The 22,672-nt window shown below is 38.4% G+C and overlaps 2 protein-coding genes across 2 annotated transcripts in view; one reads left to right on the forward strand and one right to left on the reverse strand.

Annotated features, from left to right (window-relative positions):
- Positions 1-16,156, reverse strand: part of LOC117322778 (pleckstrin homology domain-containing family H member 1-like) — a 304,601-nt gene extending 288,445 nt beyond the window's left edge. Inside the window, exon 1 of the mRNA XM_033877718.1 lies at positions 16,029-16,156. The gene's annotated coding sequence lies outside the window, so the exon portion shown is untranslated. The remainder of the gene's footprint in view (positions 1-16,028) is intronic.
- A 174-nt stretch (positions 16,157-16,330) lies between these two features.
- Positions 16,331-22,672, forward strand: part of LOC117322779 (thyroid adenoma-associated protein homolog) — a 119,942-nt gene continuing 113,600 nt past the window's right edge. The window contains exons 1-8 of the mRNA XM_033877719.1: positions 16,331-16,560; positions 17,808-17,887; positions 18,476-18,594; positions 18,765-18,931; positions 19,503-19,535; positions 20,037-20,085; positions 21,724-21,914; positions 22,495-22,583. Coding sequence (XP_033733610.1) covers positions 16,464-16,560; positions 17,808-17,887; positions 18,476-18,594; positions 18,765-18,931; positions 19,503-19,535; positions 20,037-20,085; positions 21,724-21,914; positions 22,495-22,583 — 825 coding nt within the window. The 5' untranslated portion in view covers positions 16,331-16,463. The remainder of the gene's footprint in view (positions 16,561-17,807; positions 17,888-18,475; positions 18,595-18,764; positions 18,932-19,502; positions 19,536-20,036; positions 20,086-21,723; positions 21,915-22,494; positions 22,584-22,672) is intronic.

The raw sequence follows: 22,672 nt of genomic DNA on the forward strand, positions 1-22,672 counted from the left end.
GACATTCTCTCTAGGACTGAGATGGGTCAGTATAACAGGGAGACATTATCTCTAGGACTGAGATGGGTCAGTATAACAGGGAGACATTCTCTCTAGGACTGAGATGGGTCAGTATAACAGGGAGACATTCTCTCTAGGACTGAGATGGGTCAGTATAACAGGGAGACATTCTCTCTAGGACTGAGATGGGTCAGTATAACAGGGAGACATTCTCTCTAGGACTGAGATGGGTCAGTATAACAGGGAGACATTCTCTCTAGGACTGAGATGGGTCAGTATATCAGGGAGACATTCTCTCTAGGACTGAGATGGGTCGGTATAACAGGGAGACATTCTCTCTAGGACTGAGATGGGTCAGTATAACAGGGAGACATTCTCTCTAGGACTGAGATGGGTCAGTATAACAGGGAGACATTCTCTCTAGGACTGATATGGGTCAGTATAACAGGGAGACATTCTCTCTAGGACTGAGGTGGGTCAGTATAACAGGGAGACATTCTCTCTAGGACTGAGATATGGGTCAATATATTAGCTGACCCTTTCTTTCCCCGGACTGATACAGTGATTATAACAGAAGATACATTCTGTCCTGGACTGAAACAGGTCAATATTACAGGGAGTCACATTCTCTCTAGGTCTGAGATGGATTAGTGGTACAGAGAGACACATTATCCCACATCCCTAAAAACTACTGGGAATTCACAGAAAGATCGTCACCTGATGCTAACTTGTTCAACCTTATACTGACTGGATGATGACAAATCAATGGAGATTATCCTAGACATCAGTCAACTGCCATATTAGTGTTGTCTTGGACATGTAAGTTAGTGCAGGTTCCATTTCTCTTATCTCTTAATAACGTCTTGTAAATCTGACATTCCACCCTCCAAAACATTATACCTGTGTAAAAATCCTAAATAATCCCAATAACTGAGTTCGTTTAGCTGCACTTAATAATGATATACCAAAATAATTTACACGAAATTGCAAATTTTTTGAAGGGAAGTACTTATACCACAGTTATTTGTAACAATCTTTGTGTTTATTTCGACAACTACATACTAATATATGTACCATGTTTAGAAAGGACACATGAAGATAACTGTCCCTATATCAAGACAAATAGTCTTATCATCACAAAACAAAACTGGAACCATCAATATGTTCTGCTGATTTTCAATAATAACCAATAATTTATTAGTTAACAACAATTAGTAAATCAAATGTAAAAATTAATACCCAATCATTATGAATTTCTTTCACGGTCATGTATTGATAAAGTCAGGAAAACTTATTTGTGGAAATTTAAGACAGATGGAATTAACACCATTAGTTCATTTACATGCTACATATCAATATAACTGTACAAAATTAAAATGTCAGGAAGACATCTGAACATGTGCTGTTGACCAACCAAATATGTACAAAATTGATAATTATTAATATGATCCCCATCCAATCAATTGATTATGATTACACACAATCATATGGTTTTAAAGCCAGCTGGTTTGAGAGACATTTACCTCTGATTCCAGGTCAGGCCCCCCAGGTCACTACATAGAATTCACTATGCTGTAAAGTATCTAACTACCTGGCAGATTTCTGCCACAGCATCTCTGTATTCATTGATTTCTATGTTACAAAAGTACTCCTTGACCTTGACCTTCCTTCAGGAGTATTGGCCAAGCACATGATTATACACATACTGTGTAATTGACTTTTTCCTCTATTTATCAATTGGTACCTATCCTTCTCTTAAGGTAATACACTACCTTATGCATTATAACAGTCATTTGTGTCAAAGTTATTTCCCTTTTAACCATTGTATAAGAATAAGTTTGTAGTACACTCATTCGTATCAATACTGCATTCCAATCCAGCATATACACAATTATGAACACAAGACTGCCATTTACTGTCACTTTCCAATACACAACAATGTACCTAGTACATAAAATTTCCTCTAAGTCTCCTATAAAACACAATTATCTAAATATGTAGTAAACGTTTTAAGAGAGTATATACATAGGGTAATCTTCATCCGAGTCTTTTCTAAATACAATGTAATTTTGAGTATTTTAATTTATTAATAATGCAAACATTATCCATACAAAAATCAAATTATTCACCTGAAATTCAATTTATTTTGGTAGATTTGTTCCCTGTGCATTGAATCTGAGGTATATGCCACAGCATGCTACAGGCCAAATATCAGGTCTCTCGACCTGTTGTATAATGAGAAAGCGGCATTTCAGCATGTCTGACCCCTGTGACCTTGATTATAGGTCAAGGTCATTCATTTGAACATACTTTGTATCCCTTCATCCCAGTATGCTAAAGGCCAAATATCCAGTTTGTGGACCGCTTGGTTATTGAAAAGTTGTTTAAAAGGTTTTAGCATATTCAACCCCTGAGACCTTGAATTTAGGTCAAGGTCATCAATTTGTGCAAAACTGGTAGCTCTTGATCTTATTATGCTACAATATCAGGTCTATGGGCCTCTTGGTTATCAAGAAGAAGTCATTTGAATTTTTTTCCATATTTAACCCCTGTGACCTTGAATGAAGGTCAAGGTCATCCATTTGAACCAACATGGTAACCCTTCAGCCCATTGTATTAGTGAGATATGTCAGAAATCTTAAAAAAATGGTGAAACTATCTCACAAAGCGTAATTTCCTTTTCTACTGAAAATATGATTTTACCTTATATTACTTTTATAAAAAACGATAATTTAAAACTAAAACCTTAAAAGAAACCTCATCAAATCAAGTGTATTATACAATAAGAACACATCTATTCAAATTTGGAACTGACTCCTATGTATAATGATCACCACAGAGAAAGTACTTTTCAGCAATAGGTAGATAAAAATCATCATTTATCTTTGCAACAAGTCATTCACACATTGTCACAAAATGTATAACAGATACATAGAATAACAGTGTTGGATTATAACAATACATCACTATATATATGTATACATGTCTTACTAGTGTATAGATAGCTTAGCTGACACTCACTAGCCGACTGAAAACAAACAGCAAATCCCTGGATCTTGTATACTAACCATCCAGCCCTGCGGGGATAGAGTTCAATGATCTAGTCCTACCCTAACCATGAGATATACACTACATAACACACAATTGCTACTTCCAGACTCCCATTTTCTCTGTGGTAACAGAATTTTTCAATTTGTTACAGACTGCCAGTGCTTGTTTGATTCCCCATGTGTTCAACAACACTCTATCTATTGGGAATTTATGATTTGATAGAAAAAAAAAATATCTGTGTGAAAGAGTGGGTGAATGGCTTGGTTTGGTCTCTGAGCTTTACCTATGTTACAATGTAAGAAGACATGACAGCTCATTTCACAGTTCCCTCTAGACTTTACATAGAAACAAGGACATTAGGAGAAATAAAATATTAACACTCAGGTGGATGTTTATTAAAAGTAATGTACATGAACTGTCTTTCGTGTAAGTGTTATAACCACTAACATTAATGTAAGGACATGATTTAGGATATCTACAGGCGGTTTATAGATCTTCTCCACGTATAATGGAAATATAGGTGGCCTACATTTTTAACTGATCCCTGTAATACAGCGATTTAATGTTCAAGCTGTACAGAATAACAGAACACTACAAAATTATATACATGTATGGCTTTAATTTTCAACATCACCTCTGAAGTAGTCTGGCCCCTTACTATTAATTATTGTAATTGTGTTTTTTCCTGAAAAATTAACACAAACATTTCCTACTAATACACTCCGTGGTGCTGATCTGAACCTCCCTCAACCCAACACCCCCACAACTCACTGATATACTCCATGGTGCTGATCTGAACCTCCCTCAACCCAACACCCCAACAACTCACTAATACACTCCATGGTACTCTGAACCTCCCTCAACCCAAAACACCCTTACCTCACTGATATACTCCATGGTACTCTGAACCTCCCTCAACCCAACATCCCCACACCTCACTAATACACTCCATGGTACTCTGAACCTCCCTCAACCCAACATCCCCACACCTCACTAATACGATCCATTGTACTCTGAACCTCCCTCAACCCAACACCCCCACACCTCACTTACACTCCATGGTACCCTGAACCTCCCTCAACCCAACACCCCCACACCTCACTAATACACTCCATTGTACCCTGAACCTCCCTCAACCCAACATCCCCACACCTCACTAATACACTCCATGGTACTCTGAACCTCCCTCAACCCAACACCCCCACACCTCACTAATACACTCCATTGTACCCTGAACCTCCCTCAACCCAACATCCCCACACCTCACTGATATACTCCATGGTACTCTGAACCTCCCTCAACCCAACATCCCCACACCTCACTAATACACTCCATGGTACTCTGAACCTCCCTCAACCCAACACCCCCACACCTCACTAATACACTCCATGGTACTCTGAACCTCCCTCAACCCAACATCCCCACACCTCACTAATACACTCCATTGTACCCTGAACCTCCCTCAACCCAACACCCCCACACCTCACTAAATACACTCCATGGTACTCTGAACCTCCCTCAACCCAACATCCCCACAACTCACTAATACACTCCATGGTACTCTGAACCTCCCTCAACTCAACACCCCCATACCTCACTAATACACTCCATGGTATTCTGAACCTCCCTCAACCCAACATCCCCACACCTCACTAATACGATCCATTGTACTCTGAACCTCCCTCAACCCAACATCCCCACAACTCACTATTACACTCCATGGTACTCTGAACCTCCCTCAACCCAACATCCCCATACCTCACTGATACACTCCATGGTACTCTGAACCTCCCTCAACCCAACACCCCCACACCCCACTAAATACACTCCATGGTACTCTGAACCTCCCTCAACCCAACACCCCCATACCTCACTAATACACTCCATGGTACTCTGAACCTCCCTCAACCCAACATCCCCACACCTCACTTACACTCCATGGTACTCTGAACCTCCCTCAACCCAACATCCCCACACCTCACTAATACGATCCATTGTACTCTGAACCTCCCTCAACCCAACACCCCCACACCCCACTAATACACTCCATTGTACTCTGAACCTCCCTCAACTCAACATCCCCACACCTCACTAATATGATCTATTGTACTCTGAACCTCCCTCAACCCAACACCCCCACACCTCACTAATACACTCCATGGTACTCTGAACCTCCCTCAACCCAACATCCCCACACCTCACTAATATGATCTATTGTACTCTGAACCTCCCTCAATCCAACACCCCCACACCTCACTTACACTCCATGTATTACACAAATATACTACATTATAGTACTACCAAATCTCCACCTTGAACAGACATACTTCGATAATAGAACTATCCGCTCTTAGTATCTACTAATTTAGCTTCAAATCAATCATATTCGAAAAGCATACCAGACCCATGCAGTACTGCTGTATGACCATTTTGTCCCATTCCATCTGATATTTTGTCCTCAGTATCACCAGGTATAATTAAATCACCCTGCCTTTAAATTTGGTTGCTGATATTCAATCAGGAATCCAATACATATAGGAAATTTCATTCAGCAACTCAATCAGAAGATGGCCGATTCTATACCCAAAATTAAATCTCTGGGGGCGTGACAGCTATCCTAAATCCCTGGGGCAGGGCTGTGACCCAATGGTCTCCTTTCCCTTGAGGGATGCAGACCAATGTCCAACCTCTAGCAATTCTATAATTCTTATCAAACGACAATTACCCAGAGTCCAAATCAAACTTGGTTGAGGACCAGAGGTTCAAAGAGGGGTCTGGGACAGAACAAAAATAGCAATGGAGAAAAATATTTATCATTTCTGCTTTTTCCAATTAAAAAAGTTTAATTGTAAGCAGATTTTTTAACTATAAATAGGAATCAAAGTGATGCCATCACTGATAGTCAGTGTTGTGGCCCCTCCTCTAGATCCTCACTGATCATTTTCTCCCATTCAGATCCCTCAACAGAGTCAAGGACAGAACCCTGGTCACCTCCCCATTCTGAGGTGAAGCAGTATCATAACACACAAATGTGATGAGGGATTCACAAGTGAGAATTGCTTCATCAAAATGTCACACTTTTCATCTCTATATCAATTGTCAGCTAGTAATTATGTATCTGGTAAGCTGGTCGAGATCCCAGGGTAGTAGCCTGTTAGATTTACACATATTTTATCATTGTGTCCTACTGTGAAAAATAGCCATGACCGAGAATAGTACAGTTTGTGGTACCTCGGCCTGTTACTGAAAGAGAGAATCATTCATTATAAAGGCTAGAGTATATACGTGTTGTCCTTGAGAAGAAAACTATAGGGTAACTGATATAGCCATGCAGGAACAATTAAAACACTCAAGACTTGATTTATTCCTGAGTACACAACTGTATAAATGTGTTGTTCCAGCTAACCAGGAAGCATTTTTGTACTTCCAAATAGGAGATAAAATCTTTAAAGTACTATACATGATAATTAAATTAAGTTATCTCAACATCTTGTGTCCACGAAGACTCAAATAGATCACATCAAGAAAAGCCACAGATATTGTGTGAAAGTTAATATCAGAAATCAAAGACATTGAACATTCATACTGATCGATAGATTACATTATCTGACCAAACAGGAGTTAGAACAGGTTTGTTTTCAGGGTTTATATTGTCCCATGAACAGCCATCGTCATTTTGAGATGGATATTAGCTGATGGACCTCACTAGCCAACATACTGTAAGCCTGTTGCATGCTTTACAGAGTATGCCCAAATACACAACCACAACAGCACAGGACGGTCGGTGTCCTCTGATTCTACCCTAAGAAACACAAACCACCAACCTTTAATTGTTAGGATCATTCTTCATCTCTTCACTATCACCCAAGGTTGCCTTGTCCACTGATCTACTGACTATATATATATAAGCTTATCACATACAGCCCCAAAATTTAAATATTACGTTGATGTTCAGTGTAAAACTCCCAAATTGAAGCATTGCATTGATGTTCAGTGTAAAACACCAAAATTTGAATATTGCATTGATGTTCAGTGTAAAACTAAGTACATATGACTACTCAATGTTTTAATTGGTGTACAATAAAACACAATTTGTAGATCAATGAAGATTTCTGGTTATACACATGATAGACTGATACAACTTGACATGATCAATAGTGATTGTTTAAAATGTTACCTGTTCATTACAACTAAACAATTGGACAACATGTTATTATTGACAAGATCAGAATTCATCTGAACATCACATTCAATTACATCAAGTGTCAATGTTGATGCAGGCAAAATTGATAAAATGACTTAAGCACTAACTAACCCTGGCATGACCCAAATCGGGCCAAAACAGACGCCCTGCCTACAACTCCTCTATTGAATTAAAATGATAAAATTTGATTTACTTTCAGAAGTGTCTTTTTAATCACAGCTCTCCAGTTACAAAAATCTTATCTAAATGAAATTGCAACAAATCGATCAGGTTCTCAGGAGAGCTTCATACTTTCATTAAAAACTAAATGTTTCTCCCGAGGAATGAAAACAGGATTTTATTGATGAGTAAGCCAAATACCAAAATGCAAACATGCTTAATTACAACAGAAATTCAGTATATTATCAGTATTACCCAAGCCCATTCTACACAGATTCAGTCTTAGCATTACTCAAGTCCATTCTACACAGGTTCAATCTTAGTATTACTCAAGTCCATTCTACACAGGTTCAGTCTTAGTATTACTCAAGTCCATTCTACACAGGTTCAGTCTTAGTATTACTCAGGTCCATTCTACACAGGTTCAGTCTTAGTATTACCCAAGTCCATTCTACACAGGTTCAGTCTTAGTATTACTCAGGTCCATTCTACACAGGTTCAGTCTTAGTATTACTCAAGTCCATTCTACACAGGTTCAGTCTTAGTATTACTCAGGTCCATTCTACACAGGTTCAGTCTTAGTATTACCCAAGTCCATTCTACACAGGTTCAGTCTCAGTATTACTCAGGTCCATTCTACACCGGTTCATTCTCAGTATTACCCAAGTCCATTCTACACAGGTTCAGTCTGAGTAATATCCAAGTCCATTCTACACAGGTTCAGTCTTAGTATTACTCATGAAAGTCCATTCTACACAGGTTCAGTCTGAGTAATATCCAAGTCCATTCTACACAGGTTCAGTCTTAGTGTTACTCATGAAAGTCCATTCTACACAGGTTCAGCCTTAGTATTACTCATGAAAGTCCATTCTACACAGGTTCAGTCTTAGTATTACTCATGAAAGTCCATTCTACACAGGTTCAGTCTGAGTAATATCCAAGTCCATTCTACACAGGTTCAGTCTTAGTGTTACTCATGAAAGTCCATTCTACACAGGTTCAGCCTTAGTATTACTCATGAAAGTCCATTCTACACAGGTTCAGTCTTAGTATAACCCAAGTCCATTCTACACAGGTTCAGTCTCGGTATTACCCAAGTCAATTCTACACAGGTTCAGTCTGAGTATTACTCAGGTCCATTCTACACAGGTTCAGTCTGAGTAATATCCAAGTCCATTCTACACAGGTTCAGTCTGAGTATTACTCAGGTCCATTCTACACAGGTTCAGTCTGAGTAATATCCAAGTCCATTCTACACAGGTTCAGTCTCAGTATTACTCGGTCCATTCTACACAGGTTCAGTCTGAGTATTACCAGGGCTCCGATAAACCACTCGTCCACTCGTCTTGCCCGGGTCAAAACAGTCAAGTGCCGAGTGAACTGTTGGGTCAGACTCGTCCTAGTGCCGAGCAAAAGTTTAGACCACACAGTCTGTGTCGAATTGTTACTAATCCAAAGACATTTAAAAAAAAAAGATTTTAATATCATATGTCGATAAGATGAACCATACACATACCTTAGGCTACCGTGACATGTGTTTACAAATGACTTCACTAGTACGGGCCGGGTCGTTCAAACGCTTGTAATTTACTAAAGCATGCGTCTGATAATAAAGCATCAAAGAGATGCTGTTAACAAACCAGTGCGCATGCGGGCGTTTCTTCACAACTTCCTTTACAACAACGAGCGAGCGGCTTGTTGATTTCTTTTTCAAAACAATCACTGACGAACGTTAAATGACGGTAATGAGGAAGTCCGACAAACTAGAGATCGAAATGACACAAGTGTTTGGTTTAGGTTGGTTTGATTCATTTAACAGATGGACTGCCTCCTGTGCGTGCGATATGCATGATTGTGTGTGGCGAGTGCGTATGTGTTTTTTGAGGTTGCAGCGTATTCCTGTTTAGTTTCTTTACGACTCAAGTGAGGGCGAAAGGTGAAGGGTAATTCCATAAAGAATAGATGACGAAATACGACATTTAATATATCATGAACTGACTACTACTATAATATAAGAGGCTGCTGGTCGGCCCTTTTTCTATCGGAAATGATTTTGCCGACTGCGCTGTGTACATGTAAAACCTATAACATTGTTGGAGTATCACGAACTGTTAATATTGTACAGAGTGCCCCAATCTTGCAGATACTTAGTTGACACTTTTTATAGGTACTGGTTCTATGAGATTAAAAACTTACAAAAGATAATTTTGTGATGTTTTCTTTCTTCTATAACTAAATATATTATTAAGACATGATAAGATGTATGCACTCACACAAGGACATACAATATAAAAGTCTTAACTTAAAACAAGATGAAATCACAAGTTAGCTATTTGGTGCCAAGTGGATTTCAAATAGTGCCGAGTGCTTGTACTATTGTTACTAGGCACAGTGCCTAGTTGTTCTAAAAATTCTATCTGAGCCCTGATTACTCAAGTCCATTCTACACAGGTTCAGTCTGAGTAATATCCAAGTCCATTCTACACAGGTTCAGTCTTAGTATTACTCATGAAAGTCCATTCTACACAGGTTCAGTCTTAGTATTACTCATGAAAGTCCATTCTATACAGGTTCAGTCTCAGTATTACTCAAGTTCATTCTACACAGGTTCAATCTTAGTATTACTCAAGTCCGTTCTATACAGGTTCAGTCTCTAGTATTACTCAGGTCCATTCTACACAGGTTCAGTCTTAGTATTACTCAAGTCCATTCTACACAGGTACAGACTCAGTATTACTCAAGTTCATTCTACACAGGTTCAGAGTTAATCCTAGGCATCTCTCCACACTGTAAACAGCTTTTGTCACAGACTATATCATAAAGTACTACCATATTGTCAAGGATATATATATATATATATGTATCAACTAGTGTCATAGTAATTCAAAGGGTTTTGATGGTCACAGTAATTAAAAATCCATTCTTAGATATATGTAGTACAGGGATTTATATACTATTATATATTCCAAGAAAGACACACAAAAAAAACTACTTTTCATGTAAATTTTATTTTTGATGATGATAAAGACTTAAGATACCACATCAACTTCAGTAGGTGTTATATAAATCATATTTCCTCAAAACAACTTTTGGTTTCTGCCTTTCTGGTAAGATTTTGGTTTTATTTACAGTTTTTCATTTGGGTAAAAGATCTAGAGTAGCCATATCTGTATGCATTCTGTGGCTTTCAGTGATTTCAGCCAAAAATCAAATAATGCTGATGAAATAGAAATGAGTATGGTATATATCCTGTAGATGATTTAAATCAGTAACAGGCCTCAAACTGTAAAGAACATTAATTGTACTGCAATACATCTCAATCCTTAAACCATTTATAAAATGTCCCATGTAATGTCTGTTGAATTAAACTCTATGCTTGATTTGTTAGGTAATGAAGACTCATTTGATTTTAACTCTCTGTCAAGTTAAGTAAGAAGGATGAGGGGGAAGGTCAAACTTCAAGAATTAATGTAACCAGCATCACACCATTCGGTTTGGTCTAAATATAGATATTGATTATTTGTAGTACAATAAAACAAACATGGACTTAACATTAAACAGAGATCATTCACTCATTCAACATATACCTCAAACCCAGGCAGGCAATTGATTCAGGCAATTGATTCAACCGCAAAGTCAGCCATCAACTCAATATTAAACAGGGGTCAAACACTGACTTGAAATTTAACAGAGGTCATTCACTGACTCAACATTAAACCAGTCACTGACTCATCAAAAACAAATAAGTCAGTCATTTGCTCAATTTCAAATAAGATCAACCATTGACTCAACATTAACGGATATTGTTATAGAAATATTAGAAAGTTTAAACAAACACTGAACTAAGGTGAGCCACTGATTCAACATCAATCAAAGATCAGCCATTGACTGGACATCAAACATAGATCAGCCATCGACTGAATATTATACAAAGATCGAACAGTCACTGATTCAATGTCAAACAGAGAGAAGCCATTGGCACAGCCACTGACTCAACATCAAACAGAGCAGCCATAGACACAGCCACTGACTCAACATCAGAGAGCAGCCATAGGCACAGTCACTGACTCAACATCAAACAGAGCAGCCATAGGCACAGCCACTGACTCAACATCAGAGAGCAGCCATAGACACAGTCACTGACTCAACATCAAACAGAGCAGCCATAGGCACAGCCACTGACTCAACATCAAACAGAGAGCAGCCATAGACACAGCCACTGACTCAACATCAGAGAGCAGCCATAGGCACAGCCACTGACTCAACATCAGAGAGCAGCCATAGACACAGCCACTGACTCAACATCAGAGAGCAGCCATAGGCACAGCCACTAACTCAATATCAAACGGCACAGCCACTGACTCAACATCAGAGAGCAGCCATAGACACAGCCACTGACTCAACATCAAACAGAGAGCAGCCATAGACACAGCCACTGACTCAACATCAGAGAGCAGCCATAGGCACAGCCACTGACTCAACATCAGAGAGCAGCCATAGACACAGCCACTGACACAACATCAAACAGAGAGCAGCCATAGACACAGCCACTGACTCAACATCAAACAGAGAGCAGCCATAGACACAGCCACTGACTCAACATCAGAGAGCAGCCATAGACACAGCCACTGACTCAACATCAGAGAGCAGCCATAGACACAGTCACTGACTCAACATCAGAGAGCAGCCATAGGCACAGCCACTGACTCAACATCAGAGAGCAGCCATAGGCACAGCCACTGACTCAACATCAGAGAGCAGCCATAGACACAGCCACTGACACAACATCAAACAGAGAGCAGCCATAGACACAGCCACTGACACAACATCAAACAGAGAGCAGCCATAGACACAGCCACTGACTCAACATCAGAGAGCAGCCATAGGCACAGCCACTGACTCAACATCAAACAGAGCAGCCATAGACACAGCCACTGACTCAACATCAGAGAGCAGCCATAGACACAGCCACTGACTCAACATCAGAGAGCAGCCATAGACACAGTCACTGACTCAACATCAGAGAGCAGCCATAGGCACAGCCACTGACTCAACATCAGAGAGCAGCCATAGGCACAGCCACTGACTCAACATCAGAGAGCAGCCATAGACACAGCCACTGACACAACATCAAACAGAGAGCAGCCATAGACACAGCCACTGACACAACATCAAACAGAGAGCAGCCATAGACACAGCCACTGACTCAACATCAGAGAGCAGCCATAGGCACAGCCACTGACTCAACATCAAACAGAGCAGCCATAGGCACAGCCACTGACTCAACATCAAACAGAGCAGCCACAGGCACAGCCACTGACACAACATCAAACAGAGCAGCCATAGGCACAGCCACTGACTCAACATCACACAGAGCAGCCATAGACACAGCCACTGACTCAACATCAAAGAGAAGCCATTGGCACAGCCACTGACTCAACATCAAACAGAGAGCAGCCATAGACACAGTCACTGACTCAACATCAGAGAGCAGCCATAGACACAGCCACTGACTCAACATCAAACAGAGAGCAGCCATAGGCACAGCCACTGACTCAACATCAGAGAGCAGCCATAGACACAGCCACTGACTCAACATCAAACAGAGCAGCCATAGGCACAGCCACTGACTCAACATCAGAGAGCAGCCATAGACACAGCCACTGACTCAACATCAGAGAGCAGCCATAGACACAGTCACTGACTCAACATCAGAGAGCAGCCATAGGCACAGCCACTGACTCAACATCAAACAGAGAGCAGCCATAGACACAGCCACTGACTCAACATCAGAGAGCAGCCATAGACACAGCCACTGACTCAACATCAGAGAGCAGCCATAGACACAGTCACTGACTCAACATCAGAGAGCAGCCATAGGCACAGCCACTGACTCAACATCAAACAGAGAGCAGCCATAGACACAGCCACTGACTCAACATCAGAGAGCAGCCATAGGCACAGCCACTGACTCAACATCAGAGAGCAGCCATAGACACAGCCACTGACTCAACATCAAACAGAGAGCAGCCATAGACACAGCCACTGACTCAACATCAAACGGAGCAGCCATAGACACAGCCACTGACTCAACATCAGAGAGCAGCCATAGACACAGCCACTGACTCAACATCAAACAGAGCAGCCACAGACACAGCCACTGACTCAACATCACACAGAGAGCAGCCATAGGCACAGCCACTGACTCAACATCAGAGAGCAGCCATAGACACAGCCACTGACTCAACATCAGAGAGCAGCCATAGGCACAGCCACTGACTCAACATCAAAGAGCAGCCATAGGCACAGCCACTGACTCAACATCAAACAGAGAGCAGCCATAGACACAGCCACTGACTCAACATCAGAGAGCAGCCATAGGCATAGCCACTGACTCAACATCAGAGAGCAGCCATAGACACAGCCACTGACTCAACATCAAACAGGGCAGCCATAGGCACAGCCACTGACTCAACATCAGAGAGCAGCCATAGGCACAGCCACTGACTCAACATCAAACAGAGCAGCCATAGACAGAGCCACTGACTCAACATCAGAGAGCAGCCATTGGCACAGCCACTGACTCAACATCAAACAGAGAGCAGCCATAGACACAGCCACTGACTCAACATCAATCAGAGCAGCCATAGGCACAGCCACTGACTCAACATCAATCAGAGCAGCCATAGGCACAGCCACTGACTCAACATCAAACAGAGAGCAGCCATTGGCACAGCCACTGACTCAACATCAGAGAGCAGCCATAGGCACAGCCACTGACTCAACATCAATCAGAGCAGCCATAGGCACAGCCACTGACTCATCATCAAACAGAGAGCAGCCATTGGCACAGCCACTGACTCAACATCAATCAGAGAGCAGCCATAGGCACAGCCACTGACTCAACATCAATCAGAGAGCAGCCATAGGCACAGCCAATGACTCAACATCAAACAGAGAGCAGCCATAGACACAGCCACTGACTCAACATCAAACAGAGCAGCCATAGGCACAGCCACTGACTCAACATCAATCAGAGAGCAGCCATTGGCACAGCCACTGACTCAACATCAATCAGAGAGCAGCCATAGGCACAGCCACTGACTCAACATCAAACAGAGAGCAGCCATTGGCACAGCCACTGACTCAACATCAATCAGAGAGCAGCCATAGGCACAGCCACTGACTCAACATCAAACAGAGCAGCCATAGACACAGCCACTGACTCAACATCAAACAGAGAGCAGCCATAGACACAGCCACTGACTCAACATCAGAGAGCAGCCATAGGCACAACCACTGACTCAACATCAGAGAGCAGCCATAGACACAGCCACTGACTCAACATCAAACAGAGAGCAGCCATTGGCACAGCCACTGACTCAACATCAGAGAGCAGCCATAGACACAGCCACTGACTCAACATCAAACAGAGAGCAGCCATAGGCACAGCCACTGACTCAACATCAAACAGAGAGCAGCCATAGGCACAGCCACTGACGCAACATCAATCAGAGAGCAGCCATTGGAACAGCCACTGACTCAACATCAGAGAGCAGCCATAGACACAGCCACTGACTCAACATCAGAGAGCAGCCATAGACATAGCCACTGACTCAACATCAAACAGAGAGCAGCCATATATAGACACAGTCACTGACTCAACATCAGAGAGCAGCCATAGCCACAGCCACTGACTCAACATCAGAGAGCAGCCATAGGCACAGCCACTGACTCAACATCAAACAGAGAGCAGCCATTGGTTCGACGTTGAACAGGTCAAACAGACTTATAATTTAAGAAAAATCAAAGATAAGTAAACATGTACAATGACTCCAGGTTAAACATGACAGTCAGTCTAGTGTGACTCAAAATGGTAACAAGGTATATGTACACACAATTTGTACTTTCACTCAACAATTGAACATTACAAAAAGGCTTGGCTGCCATTGACTCTATGTTGACCAAACTTTGGTTTGCAGTGTTTGTCTTGTCTTTTGTTTGTCGTTTTGTTTTGTTGTTGGTGGTTTTTTTGGTCTACTTGATTTTTGACAGTGATAAAGCTGCATAATTTAAACAAGTTGTTGATTTTTTAAATATATATATTGAGGTTTTTTAATAACAAACGAACAAACGAATTGAAGTGTAATTATCATGTAATAAACCAATGAAATAAAATAAAATTAATGTCTCTATATCGGATGCACTCAACCGGAGACAGTAACTTGAGCAAGACATATCTTGACGTAATTTCCTTATAAGTCCTAATAAATACTGAACATCTACGGTGCCTACATCTATATCAATACATGCGATAATCAAACAATTATATATCAATTTGTTTTGTAAATGCATCAGAACAAGTATTTGTCATTTGCTTTAGAAGGTAAAATGACTTGCTATCAACCCCCTAGTAGCTGTCAGACCTAGCCTAGTACCTGTTCATCAATACTGGCATCCATCACATGCACGTGCCTGGCGGCCGAGTTCTGTCAAATGTCAAATCGACATGGTAAAGTTAGTATACAACAAACATTAAGGCAAAGTTAAACATGAGAGAGACGGGAGCATGTCACAATCAAGTTTGCTATAGTTATCAGAATAAATAACTTACGTTGAGTCCACGACTTGTCACCAAGTTGGAATGTGGTGTCCCTGCACAACTTTTCCAACTGAATACACACGCAAGTTGCAGTGCACGTTCAAGCGTACCGGAAGTTGTTTTCTGCCTTATAAACATTAGCCCCGAAAAGAAATATTGCTAAAAATAAAAAAATAAGCTTTATTTTTTATATTTTTTGACTGATTTCAAATAAAATATTTTTTAATATTTATATGGATGTAATTGTTTTCCCTTAATATGATCTACATTATTTTACTGACTGAGATGATTGCGCAATCTATTCACTGCCGACCTGAAAAATGGCAGCTTCCATGTTGAACGTGGATCGTCAAGAAAAGTAACAAGTTTGGACTGTTGATACAATGTTCCGAATACATAAGTCGTTCAAGCTTGGACATTTGAAAGCTGATAAAGTATTTTAATAATATGGCGCCATCTACACAGCGATCAGCTCTTGTAGCTGACGAACATCTCGATGTTGAATATGCCCAGTACATCCAGAATCAGCACCAGAAAACAGAGGGTTGATATCATTGATCATGTTTATCCCAATAGTATTGTTAAAGATAAATCAAACACTGTAATGTTACCAACTATATTTATTGTTTCATGTTCTTTATTGATGCTATAATTAGATGTACTTCATCTTACACCCAACTACTTGGATAGTAACAAATTTTGTGTTCACTGAAAATGCTGTGGACAACCTCTCACTTGAGAGAAGTCCTACTGAAAAACACCCTCTAGTCGCAGAGGATGTATATCGTCTCAACTAGGACACATCATGGAATGGTTAGAAATAAACTTTAAAAAGATAAACTAACCATTAATTCCCATTCACAAACTGACGTTTCAAGATTATACAACTTATATGGAAACTTAAACAATTTAGAAATATGTTGTCAAGTTAATTAATTTATAATTTTATATTCCATACACACAATATAGAGCTACCACACAATGAGTCTAGTTGACATTATTTTAACCATGGGCAGGTGAAAAGTGAATGAATTTATTTTTAAAATGTATTCACCTCCGTGTGTTTTTTTACCTGCTATATGCCATTAACCTGTATATCTCAGGACGGTGTGCTTGGTATGGTAACAAGGAACTTTATGATTTGTCTATACATATTTGTGTCTGAGTTGGGATCATTTTTATCCTCAGAGTTGCCTTCTGAACTTTTCATGTTAGAGTTGATCATGACCTAATATTATAACAGCAAAGAAAGGTCAGTGCTAATATTTTTATCTGACTTCCAGAGATGCTGGCAACTGTGGAGATGAAAACTGAAAATGAATATTTTCTTTTTTAAATTATGAAAAGCAATGTATCAATGAATGTTAAGATGTTTGATGTTTTATTTTTAATCGTGTATATACTATGTGTCTAAATATCAGGTACTTGTACATTATTTATTCAAAATTTACTTTGAATGTGCATTAAGTTGAATGTGCATTAAGCTTCTCTGTGGTTGTTGAATATTATTTAAAATGTCTGACATATCTTTGTTAACATACTCAATGTTTGGTAGTATGACACATTTTTCATTGAACCTGTAATTTTGTACCAAGTCGAATATCCACTGACATTTTATGCTTTGATCTTCCAAACACATTCTCAAGGTAGTCTATCATATATACACAAATGACATTCTCTAACTAGTCTATCGTATATACACAGATGACATTCTCTAACTAGCCTTATCATATATACACAGATGACATTCTCAAATCGGATAACAATAATATCTTTTTTTCTTTGTTATAGGAAAAGCCGACTTTATTTTGGAATTGAGACGACTGTTTGAGAAAAGTGATGTCAAAGAACAAATACCATTGTTAAAACAAGTAAGTGAACAACATCAATTGAGTATTTCTTCTGTGTCTCTCTTGACACAAAAGTACACTACATTATAAGTTTTCCTTCAAACATTTGAACAATTCAAATCCTTTCTGATAACCATGCTATTTGTTAGATAATGATAATTTTTTACCAGGTCCTCAACAATTGATATTGTTATGTACCTATATGTGTTGGCCTGGCAATTAAAATGAATTTACATATTCTTTATTAGGAAAAGTTATGCAATCTTACATAATTTCAAAACGTTCTCTGTGCATAAACCTACATTGCTTTTGTGGTATCTTTGGAACAATCAATATTGTTGTTTGTGTTATTGTTATATTATTGTTGCATGGTCTAATCTTGAAAGTTTGCATCCACAAACTGGTTTGAAAACTATAAACCACGAGAGAAAGTACTTGTGAACACTTCATGTTACGTGGTTGTAAAATGTCCTTTATTTTTGCTGAAAAACATTGATGAACACAGGTTCCTCTAGTTTTTGTGATTCTATAGTTAGTCTTTTATTGTTATTATTCGACATTACGATACACATCTATTTATAATCAACATTTTATCTTGTTGTACAACAGATGTGTGTAAGTTTAAAAGAACAGTTGGGTGATGACGAACTTACTATACCATTACAAGTATTGGTCAATATCTACCTCAACTGTCAACCCAAACATCCAGTCAAGCGGATACTGGCCAGGTATGGAATCATTAATGAGCAGAAACTGAAATGTTATCACTTTAACATGTATATCAGGGGCACTGGTAAATGAATATTGTTCAAAGATATCATGATTATATGTTTAATTTAAAGTGTGACATATTGAAGATTGACATCAAAATTCTGTCTAACATTTCTGTTTTTTGTAGCACTTTCCAGAATTATCCCCCCTGTATCAGAGACAGGGTGGAGAAGGTTTTAACAGAACAAGTACAGACAAAAATATCTACCTATCAGAGGACAGTTAACACAAGTGTAAATCTTTGGAGGTCAGTTGTGGACATGGTGTCTTGTTTAATGGAGAACTTCAAGCTGGGTAAGAACATAGCTTAGGAGGTCAGCATCTCACTAACTGTCTGAAGCTTGGTTGTGATGTCTCTCAATCTTAAACTGTTATTGCTTTGGTGGGTATCTTTGTAATAAAAACCATCATGAGTTTAGTGTTAGGAAGTTTTTAGATAGGCTATAGGGATACTATCGATGCATTATATTTTGTAATTCAGCATGTGGATCTTGTTATCTGTGCTATTATTAAGTGACAAAGTATTACTGACTAATTTGTCCTGTTATATTGGAAATAAGAAATCATAGAAGATGTGTTTTATTTCTAACAAATGTAAAAAGTAAAAGACAGGCTATATAACAGAAAATAGCAACTGTTTAGTGAACACAAGAACGAATATATCATTATCTCATTTTTGTATGATTTCTCAGTAAACAATGTTCCTAGAAATGATTGAAATGAAAATTTCTTTTTTTTCTGATTATATAGAAGATATTGAAACGTCTCATTTTTATCATCAATTGTGGTTTCTTTTTTGTTCTTGCAGATATCTTGCATAAACATATTGATTGAAGACTTTTTAATTATAATTTTTTATTTGTAGGTGAAAATTGTCTTCATCAAATAAGTTTGCCAAGTAAGTTTGTTGAATCATAAAGAACACTGGTAAATGTTTATAACATGTTCCTCTAGCACATTATTCCTGACAGAAAAATATGACAGAAGATTGTCAGAACATATTACCGTATTTATTCAACAATAAGCCAATGCCTGGTAATATTCCCACTCAGATCTATTGTGGTTCAGTACAAATGCTGTTAGTTATAATGCCACAGGATGAACATGGTAAATAATGTACATCTATGGATCCTATTATTCTGTATAAATACTGTACTTGATATACTCCTGGGTAAATAATGTACATCTATGGATCCTATTATTCTGTATAAATACTGTACTTGATATACTCCTGCCTTCCACAAACCGCTATCAGACTGTTCCCTAGCTACAATCAAGACTCCATCTGATGATTTTAAAGAAATCACTTATTATGATTAATTGCTTGAAAGAATTATTTTTTTTACAAAATGTTAATCTGATCATCCAAATTAATGCACATGATATTTTTCTCTTCCAGTGGTGATGTTTCTGAGTGAAACTCTGTCTCAGTTCATCAAACTTTTCAGGTATTATTCAGTCCTTCATCAGCACGACAGTTTGTACTTAAAACTTACTGTATCAGTCTATTACGACAATTTGTACTTAAAACTCACTGTATCAGTCTATTACGACAGTTTGTACTTAAAACTTACTGTATCAGTCTATTACGACAATTTGTACTTAAAACTTACTGTATCAGTCTATTACGACAATTTGTACTTAAAACTCACTGTATCAGTCTATTACGACAGTTTGTACTTAAAACTCACTGTATCAGTCTATTACGACAGTTTGTACTTAAAACTCACTGTATCAGTCTATTACGACAGTTTGTACTTAAAACTCACTGTATCAGTCTATTACGACAGTTTGTACTTAAAACTCACTGTATCAGTCTATTACGACAGTTTGTACTTAAAACTCACTGTATCAGTCTATTACGACAGTTTGTACTTAAAACTCACTGTATCAGTCTATTACGACAGTTTGCACTTAAAACTCACTGTATCAGTCTATTACGACAGTTTGTACTTAAAACTCACTGTATCAGTCTATTACGACAGTTTGTACTTAAAACTTACTGTATCAGTCTATTACGACAATTTGTACTTAAAACTCACTGTATCAGTCTATTACAACAGTTTGTACTTAAAACTCACTGTATCAGTCTATTACGACAGTTTGTACTTAAAACTCACTGTATCAGTCTATTACTGTATAAGTCTATTACGACAGTTTGTACTTAAAACTCACTGTATCAGTCTATTACGACAATTTGTACTTAAAACTCACTGTATCAGTCTATTACGACAGTTTGTACTTAAAACTCACTGTATCAGTCTATTACGACAGTTTGTACTTAAAACTCACTGTATCAGTCTATTACGACAGTTTGTACTTAAAACTCACTGTATCAGTCTATTACGACAGTTTGTACTTAAAACTCACTGTATCAGTCTATTACGACAGTTTGTACTTAAAACTCACTGTATCAGTCTATTACGACAGTTTATACTTAAAACTTACTGTATATTGTCTTTTTTGACAGTTTGTACTTAAAACTTACTGTATCAGTCTATTACGACAGTTTGTACTTAAAACTTACTGTATCAGTCTATTACGACAGTTTGTACTTAAAACTCACTGTATCAGTCTATTATGACAGTTTGTACTTAAAACTTACTGTATCAGTCTATTACGACAGTTTGTACTTAAAACTTACTGTATCAGTCTATTACGACAATTTGTACTTAAAACTTACTGTATCAGTCTATTACGACAGTTTGTACTTAAAACTCACTGTATCGGTCTATTACGACAGTTTGTACTTAAAACTTACTGTATCAGTCTATTACGACAGTTTGTACTTAAAACTTACTGTATCAGTCTATTACCACAGTTTGTACTTAAAACTCACTGTATCAGTCTATTACGACAGTTTGTACTTAAAACTTACTGTATCAGTCTATTACGACAGTTTGTACTGAAAACTTTCAATCTTCAAAGTTCAAATTTTCATGGTTTCATAAAAAGTTTTGAAGCAAAAAGGACATGTATTCCATTGAATCTTTGAAGCAGACTGTAAATTTCTATATTATGTTAATATTTTAAAAAGTAGAAATTAAAAGTTTGCTGTAGGTAACCTTGGATAATTCCCATTACAGTAGCAGCATGTCTCCAGTCAAACAAAATGAATTGATGCACAATTGCCTGGCAACTCTACAGACAACCAATAGAATGCTTCAGAAATGTCACATGACTTTACTGGAGACTTTGGCTGAATCTGAATCACAGGAAAGTTTCCAGAGATATGCCAGTTCACTAATGGAATCAAACATGGAAATACTCAGATCAGGTTAGTCCAAGTTTTCCAATGGGGTGTTATATTAACTGTTAGTGTTACTCTCTTAATCTTGCTTCCAAACTATAAATTACAGAGTTTATCTGATGGTTTCTCGATTTCATGATTGCTGCAAAATGTAATCAACATTTCCATGAATGTAAGTAGTGAATAAAGGATACATGATTTTTCAAGTGAAAACTTTTGAATATTGCAATGAATTATTTATAACTTAAAAACACAGAAAATAAAACTCTGTAGCAAATAATTACAGTGCTTCAGAATGATTAAATTTAGGCAGGACTTCTGACGACAGACTTCTATGGCATCATAAAATGCAATGACAATTCCAAACGAACACATTTTAAGATTTTTGATTAGTTATTTAATTTAGTTCTCGTATTTTGTATTTTCAAATGTTTTCGAAAATATTCACTTGTGAAATTTATTAGTGTATAAATCTAAACACTTGAATTGTGAATGATATCACTTGATATCTTGATATAAAGGCCTGGTTCACAGCAGTGTTTCCTGATTAAGGTGTACACTGAAACACAGAACAGGCTCAGCATGTTGTTGTTTTTTTATTTTGTAGATAACTTTATGCTTGACTGTAAGACAAGTTGTGGTATGAATCTAGCCTTGCTGCTCAAACTGATCTGCCCACAGGAAATTGTTACCCAGGTAATCAAAAACAAAGGTTTAGATCCTTTTTCAAATTAATCATTCAAGGAGCAGAAGTCCTTCAAAATTTGTGTCAAAGTTTAGCATAA

This window comes from Pecten maximus, chromosome 3 (assembly GCF_902652985.1).
Source record: "Pecten maximus chromosome 3, xPecMax1.1, whole genome shotgun sequence".
Taxonomy (NCBI): domain Eukaryota; kingdom Metazoa; phylum Mollusca; class Bivalvia; order Pectinida; family Pectinidae; genus Pecten; species Pecten maximus.